At 45.6% G+C, this 8,345-nt stretch overlaps 1 protein-coding gene across 1 annotated transcript in view; it reads left to right on the top strand.

The window, feature by feature from the left end:
- LOC122191993 (olfactory receptor 4N5-like) overlaps positions 1-7,456 on the top strand; it is a gene marked incomplete at its 3' end in the record, with an annotated part of 9,882 nt that extends 2,426 nt beyond the window's left edge. The window contains exon 2 of the mRNA XM_042892410.1: positions 6,585-7,456. Within this exon, the coding sequence (XP_042748344.1) occupies positions 6,585-7,456 (872 nt within the window). The remainder of the gene's footprint in view (positions 1-6,584) is intronic.
- Positions 7,457-8,345: the final 889 nt, after the last annotated feature.

Here is an 8,345-nt window from a genome sequence, read left to right as displayed (position 1 = left end):
CCCAAAAAAAAAAAAAATTAAAAAAGGGTTCTGCCTTTGTGAGCTCTGGGATGACACATTCCTCTCATCATGCATTGCTTTTCACTTTTTTTCCCCCCAGCGAAACAAATAGATGAATAGGGTGAGTCTTGTTCCCAGAACGCAATCAATTTGAGGCTTCTCACAGAATGACCACCTGCCCCATCTCATTATGCTTTGCTTTTTTCTTTTTTTTTTCCAGAGGAAGGAACTGAAGTATCGAGTGAGTCTTCCCGAAACCAGAGAAATACAGGGTTTCCCATGGGATGACAAACTGTCCCACCTCAGCATCCATTGCTTTTTCTTTCTTTTCCAGGAAAACCATGTGAAGAATTGGACTGAGAGATGAATTGCACCTCACAATAACCACTGGAGTTAAGCTTCACAGACTGCTGATTGCACAGCATACCACAACTACAAAACTCAAAGCGACAGCCCTTTGTGTCCCGTTGCAGTGCTGTGAGAACAGCTTTGCACTTCAGAGCTGACTCCCTGAGCCCCACTGCAAGGGGGGACTCTCCTTCGCCATGACCCCCATCACTCACATTGAATGCCCGAAGAAACAACAGCCCAAAAGGTTTCTCCTAGTGGTTCAGCTGATTATGTTTCTCTTCCCGCTGTGCTGATGGTAACCATTAACCAAAGAGCTTATCAAGAAGGTTATGGCTTGAGTGGGTGCTGCTGAACATGTTTGGAGCCTGTCACAGGGTTATTACTAGATATAAGTCTGTGATGGGGGGAGGGGGGGGGGGAGGAGGGAAGGAAAAAAAAAAAAAAAGCAAAAGAGAGAAGGCAAAAAAACTGAAGGGATACTAACAGTTTGCCCCGGGCCATGCACTTTGGGAGAGAGGGAAGGACAGAAAGCTAGCGGATAGTTTTAACAAAAAGACAATGGCAACTATCTGAGGAGGAACGGTAATTCACTAAATTTAACCAAATCAAACAAAATGAGAGAGACATGAGTACCCAGAGTATGAGTCAAACCACAATAGTGCGAGGGAAAGCATTTGCTCCACTGAGCTGGGCCAAAGGGAGAGGCTGGGGTCCTCCAGAGCTCCACCCCACTTCCTCTTCCCACCAGGTCCTCCGAGGATGCTGCCCCTCCCTTCCCGTCAGAACACTTAAAATGCCCGTAAAAGGCAGTAAACAGAACCATGACATTAACTCAGTAACTCCCACTGGTCCACAATGGTGTTCTGATGTGGAATACTGACCACAAAAAAACAAACCACACCAACCACAAAAAAACCACATCACGTTCCTTTGACACTTCCTTGAAGCACGCGTCTTTGCCAGAGGACTTTGAGAGTTTGTGCTTATAAAGTGAAATCATAACATATAGGAAATGAATTGATGCAGAGAACTGTAGATGATGGTTTTCCATCCTGTGCATCCACATATCTGACTTTGTGTGCAGAATGTGAAAGGCAGAGGCTGGGAGCTCATTTGCATAAATCATTGTCCGCTTAAGCAGATATTAACATGGGATCACAGAATGACAAGGTTGGAAAGGATCTACAAGGCCATCCAGTCCAACTGTCCTCCAGTCACCATTACTACCACTAAGCAACTGAACCATATCTTGTAGCACCTCATTTCAACACCTCGAATGCCAGCAGGGATGGTCAACCCCACCCCTCCTTGGGCCATTCCAGTGCCTGAACACTCTTTGAGTGAAAAACTTTTTCCTTATATCTAATCTAAATCTCCCCTGGCGCAACTTGTGGGCATTTTCTCAGGTTCTATTTGTTGCCTAAGAGAAGCGGCCAACTCCCTCCTCATCATAACCTCCCCTACAGGGTGCCACGTGGTCTCCCCTGAGCCTCCTCTTCTCCACATGACCCATCGCAGCTCCTCATAAGACCCCATTGTGCTCCAGACTGGGGGTGTTGTGGCCGAAGTGCAGCACCTGACACTCGTTCTTATTGAACTTCATGCCAAGGATTTCTTGTTTTCTTTTACAGCAGTGGCCAATCTGAGTTACAGCTGGGCTTTTGCCTTTCTAACTTCTTCCCTGCATATCTCAGGAACTTTGTAGCCTTTCCAAGTAGCCATCCCTTCTTCCAGAGGACGTAGACTCTCTTTTTCTCCCAGAATCTAAACAAGAGTTCCTGGATCATCCAAACTGGTTTTCTTCCTCTCCATTTTGCCTTACGGCACTCAAGAATAGCCTTTAAGATTTCCATCTTGAAGTGCGTCCAGGCTTCCTGGACCCCTTTACCCTTCAGGAGTGACTCCCAAGGGACCCCTGCAACAAGCGTCCTGAAGAGGTCAAAGTCTACCCACTGAAGTTCAAGGTAACAGTTTTGTAATCACCCTTCTGACATCTCCAAGAATAGAGAACTCTGCAATTTCATGGTCGCTCTGCCCAAGACAGTTCCAAACATTCACATCTCAAACCAATCAGTATCTGCTAGAGAAGTTCAGGTCTAGCAGGGGACCACCCCTGTTAGGCTCTCCATCCTAAAAGACTGAGTTGGATGGGACCTCGATGTGGCACCTGGTTTGAAGAGACCATGGGAGATGACCCTAACCCTAACCCTAACCCTAAACCTAACCCTAAATCTACCCTAACCCTAAGCCTAAACCTAACCCTAACACCTCCAGGGACAGTGACTGCACTGTTCCATGGGTGGGAGACTCATCTGCATTGCAAAAGGGCTTTGATTTTCTTTCATTTTCCAACCAACTTTTCATTACCCACAAATGCGACGCCCGGATGGGAATCATGGAAGGCAAAATACGTAATTAGTAAGTATTAACAAACAATTGCAAACAGACAAACAGCTTATGACTTTTATTAAGACCCACGGGAATCAGAGTTATCAGCACAGCTGCATGCCATAATTATAAACCATCACCTTTAGAACCAAACAAACACTGCAGTCTCAGCGGTCCCTTAAAGAGATAAAGAATGCCAGGAGAGCACAATGAGAGGAAATCTCCATCCTCTGCCACACAGTGATCCGCCCCTATTAGTAGAGCAGTGCCGGCCTTGGGCTGACCCACACACAGAGGGAGACGTGGCTGTGAGTGGGTACAGAGCTCAGCAGTGATCTCCTCGATGCACAGCACTGCTGAATGCATGAACGTGTGTGGGAGAGAGAAGGCTTCAGACCGGGATGATGGACTGCCAACAAAGGTCCTGAAAGGGAGGTATGTATTGAAGCTGATGGTGTGTGTCTGCATGGGGTGGACTTCAGAAATAAAGTGAGCTCAGTGAGGAAGGAAAGCACCTCAGGCTGTGCTGCTCTCACAGCGCAAGAGAGCAATGTGGATGGATCACTTTGAGGTCTGTTTCAACCCACACCTTTCTATAATTCTACAATTCTGTAACCTGTCAGGGCTCTTCCAACCCAACCCAACCCAACCCAACCCAACCCAACCCAACCCAACTGTTCCAAGGCTCTATGATCTTCAAGAACCCTTCCAACCCAACAATTCCATGGTTCTGTGATCTGTAAGGACTTTTCCAGCCCAACCCAGTCTCTATGATCTTCGAGGAAACTTGCATCCCAACCATTCTGTGATTCTGTGATTTTTGAGGACACTTCCAACCCAACCATTCCATGATTCTGGATCCATTCATTCACATCTTCAAAGACTTTTTCAGCCCAACCCAATCATTCTATGGCTCTGTGATCTGTAAGGACCCTTCAACACAACCATTCAGTGGTTCTATGATCTGTAAGGTTCCTTCCAACTCAACCATTCTGTGGTTATGTAATCTTCAAGGACCTTTCCAACCCTATCATTTCATGGTTCTGTGATCTGTAAGGACCCTCATCAAAGCCCAACTGCAGCCCAAACATACTGCCCTAACTCCAATGCTATGGGGGTACTGCAGGGTTCTCTGAGGGTCTCTATGATTCTGTGGGGCAATCAATTCCAGGGAATCAACTCAGAGATCCATTTAATGCAATGTATCCTCTTAAAGACAAAGAAAGAGTTGGGCATCAGTGGGACATTCAGAGCAGAGCCGAATTGTACAAATATGGCATTCGCTGTCACCTAATTACCTTAATTATTGCATTATTAATTACAGGAGGTGATAGGCTGAAGTTTGGACTCAGTGGTTGGGCTCAGTGCTCCATCCCCATCTTAATTATTCCGTGATTAATTAAAGGAGGTGGTGGGCTGAAGGTTGAAATCAATGGTCTCAGTGCTCCTTCCTCACCTTAATTATCCTGTGATTAATTACAGGAGGTGATGGGCTGAAGGTTGGACTCGATGGTATCTATGCTTTTTCTCCACCTTAATTATTTTGTGATTAATTAAAGGAGGTGATGGGCTGAAGGTTGAACTCAGTGTTCTCAGTGCTCCTTCACCACCTTAATTATCCTACGATTAATTAAAGACTGATTAATTTCAAGGCACAATGTGAGGTTTATAAGGAGCACTTTGCTCTCTCAGCTGGGCACACTGCCGATATTGATGGATTAATTTGGTAGAGATATTTTGACATTTTTTGGGTCAATTTGGGACAATCTGGGGACATCTTCGATCAACTTGGGGAAAGTTTTGGGGTAATTTGGGTCAACTTGGGACAATGTTGAGGTAATTTGTGACAACCTGGGGACATCAGAAGGCATTTGGGAACAATTTGGGGACAATTTTAGGATAATGGGACAATTTTGGAACATTAGAGGATATTTGGGCAATTTGGGCCGATTTGGGGACATTAGAGGACATTTTGGGTCAATTTGTGTCAATTTGGGGAAAAATCAGGTCAATCTGGGGGCATTTTGGGGTAATTCGGAACAATTACTAGACATTTTGGGTCAATTTGGGATATTCTGGGGATAATTTGTGAACATTTGGGGACATTAGAAGACACTGGGTAATTTTTGGGTCAATTTAAACACTATCAAGGTTAATTTGGGACAATTTGAGGACAGTTTTGGGGTAACTTGGGTCGATTTGGGGACCTTAGAAGACATTTTGGGTCAATTTGTATCAATTTGGGAAAATTTAGGTCAACTTGGGTAGAGTTTCAGGAGTAATTTGGGACCTTAGAGGACATTTGAAAACATTTAAGGACAATTTTGGGGTAATATGGGTCAATTTAGATATTAGAGGTCATTAGAGGACATTAGAGGTCAAGTTGGATAAAATTTGGGTACAATTTGGGGATCAGTTTGGGACAATTATGGAACATTAGAGGACATTTGGGACAATTTGGGGTCAATTTCGGGACAATTTTGGGTAATTTGGGACAATTCTGGGACATTAGAGGATATTTGGGGTCAATTTGGGGCAACTTTGGGATATTAGAGGACATTTTGAACCATTGAAACCATTCCCTCTGGTCCTATCACTAATGACACGAGAGAAGAGGCCGATCGCCAGCTCACTACAACCTCCCTTCAGGAAGTTATAAAGGGCAATGAGGTCTCCCCTGAGCCTCCTCTTCTCCAGGCTGAATGTTCCCAGCTCCTTCAGCCTCTCCTCATGTGGCCTGTTGTCGCAGTTCAGCAACCACAGGCCTCTGTCATAGGAAAGTCCTCTATTATTCTTCTTCTCCTACACCTACTATATTCTACTGTATTCTACTATATTCTACTATAATCACACAACACAGCAGCACACACATACATATATATGTGATTATGTATATCTTGGATACAAATCTCAACAGTTTCAAGGCCTCCCTAAGCAACCATATCTCATCTTACATCTTGTTTCTAAGTCCAGTGTTTCTTCTTGATCAGAGCGTACAGTTCCCTATTGTAAAAGATCACCACCCATGACCGCCAGCTCAGCACAGCAGAAGCAACAAACACAGTAACTAAGCAGGCCTTGCTTTTGCTGCTTAGGCCTGTGAAGCCCATGGCCTCATGGAAGTCAGGCTAACAGTGGATCCCCATGGGGATGGACCCCCAGCAAGCTCCACATAGTCCCCTTCAGCCTGTGTTCCAGACTGTCATGGTTTTGTGATTTTTGGTTTTCGGTATTCCACATCATTACATCACATGGGGCACTGGGACTTTAACTGTCAATGCTCAAGTCCTGGGTACCTGCCCAGAAGAGAAGAACTGCATTCCCCAGGGGATTCTGCGCTCAGGGAGAGGAGGTTGAACTCCTGGCAAGGTCACCTGATGTGCTTTTACTCTCCTGCCCTTCGTTGTGGGTGCTGCTCCCGTCTCCCTGCTGCTCAACTGCACTGCGCATCCCACCTCAGCGTTGTGCTGAGGCCTATCCACCTTTCGGACATTCTCTCTCTCATTATATTTGATTTATTAGCTTCAACTCTGATTATATTGTATTATAGTGTGTTATCTTGCTTCCGATAATATACTTAGTAAATTAGTTTGTTTCTCCTCACATCGTTGCCGCTGTTTTTAATTATTTTTGGGGTCCCCTGTTTCCCTTTTTCCGGAGGCGCGGATCTGCGGATCCCTCCGCCCCGCTCGTCATGGAACCAGGCCAAACCAGCCCTTAAACCGTTGACACAGACCCCTCACCAGCTTTGTTGCCATCCTTTGAACACGTTCCAGGGCCTCAATGTCTTTCTTGCAGTGAGGGGCCCAAAACTGGACACAGTACTCGAGGTGCGGCCTCACTAGTTCTGAGTTCCTTTTTCCTGTTCTACATGGCAGTCCTCCCAAGCAACATCCTCCTCATTCTCACAGTTCAGGGCAATTTCCAACTGGGATCACCCATGCACTTCTTCCTGGTTAATCTGGCATTCCTGGATATCTGCTACTGCTCTGTCACCCTACCCAAAATGCTGGCTGACTTATTCTCAAACCCAAAGACTACCTCCTACAATGCCTGCATGGCTCAGCTCTCATTTCTTCACTTCCTGGGAGCAGTGGAAAACTTCCTGCTCTTGGCCATGGCTTGCGATCGTTATGTTGCCATTTGCAAACCCCTGCACTATGCCATGCTTGTGAACAGGACCGTTTGCTGTGCCCTGCTTGGAGCCTTGTGGGGTGGGGGCCTCATTCATGGCATCGTTCTATTTGCTCTCACCATCACTCTCCCCTTTTGCGGCCCCAACATCCTGGACAACTTCTTCTGCAATGTCCACCAGCTGGCAAAGCTGGCCTGTGCCAACACTCACACAGTGGAATTGCTGGTGTTCCTCAATAACAGCTCTGTCATCGTGCCATGCTTTGTGCTTCTCCTCATCTCCTACACAGCCCTATCGCTGAAGCTCCGGGCGCACTCCTCCAAGGCCAAGAAGAAAATCACCTCCACCTGCATTTCCCATATGGTTGTGGTTTTGGACACCTTTGGCCCAGCAATTTATATCTACGTCCTCCCCTTCCAGGCTGTCCCAATGGAAAAAGTCATCGCTCTATTCCATACAGTCATCTTCCCTTTAACAAACCCCATGATCTACATGCTGTGCAACAAGATCAGAAGCTCAGTCCAATCAGACCAATCAGAAGTTGGTCCACAAATAGTCACTGCAGTGTCGACTTTTTACAAAGTATTTTGGAGTAAATAAATGAATGTTACAGTCGTTATTCTTCAAGAAGTCTTCTATCAAGCAAAGCCCTGCAGCGATACTAAAACCCATATGGAGTGATTCACGGCAGAATCAGTCCGTATAAAGGAATTGGCTGTGTGTCATGAAGTTATCACTAAGGATGTATTAAACTTATTAGGAGTTATCTGGTGGGTGGTGAGGGTTTATACAGCCCTTTGTGGAGTGCTGGCCCTGATTCATCTGTTCAAGGCTTCAGTTTCCAGTTAGACACTCACTTTTGGTGCTGCCTTCGTGTTGAGCTCCTTCATGACTCAGTCATGGGTTTCCTATCAGGCCTCAACCAATCAGGCCAAGCCAACTATGCTAGGCCTTGCCCCCACCCGCTGTCCTTCAGCACTGAGAAAACCAAGTGTGAACAACTTAGGGAAGGATGGATGCTCTGTGCAAGATCTCAGCAACACCACAAATCCCTGTTTTTTTTCCCATGTCTGCCAACTCTTTAAGTGCTGTAGTCTGAAACCGTTTGGTTCTAAAATTCATTGTGGAAAAATTGGGGAAAAAAAAACTTAGATAAGCTGTAGCGGTTAGAATGAGTGAAAGGATAATGATACAGAACTATAATTCTGGAGCAATCATGAGGCTCAGGACCACAACAACCCATTTGCACTCACAGTGCTGCAGAGCATGTCGTCATCTCTGAATTTTTGAGCTGTTTATTCTCTTGAAAACTTGGAGGTTAATAAATACAGAGGTTGTTTGTTTGTCCCTTCCCAGGCACGCTGGCTTTCTGCTTAGTGTTGGACACCACATCCAGATGGAGTTGTTTGTATCTGAGCATTGCAGCATTTGCTGGGATAAAAACAAGAAGGCTTTGCGTTGTCTGAACTGA

This window comes from Lagopus leucura, unplaced genomic scaffold (genome assembly GCF_019238085.1).
Source record: "Lagopus leucura isolate 7727_CA_CO unplaced genomic scaffold, USGS_WTPT01 35440-2_obj-0_obj, whole genome shotgun sequence".
Classification (NCBI taxonomy): Eukaryota; Metazoa; Chordata; class Aves; order Galliformes; family Phasianidae; genus Lagopus; species Lagopus leucura.
The sequence above is the reverse complement of the archived record's forward strand: the minus strand, read 5'-3'. Positions and strand labels throughout refer to the sequence as shown.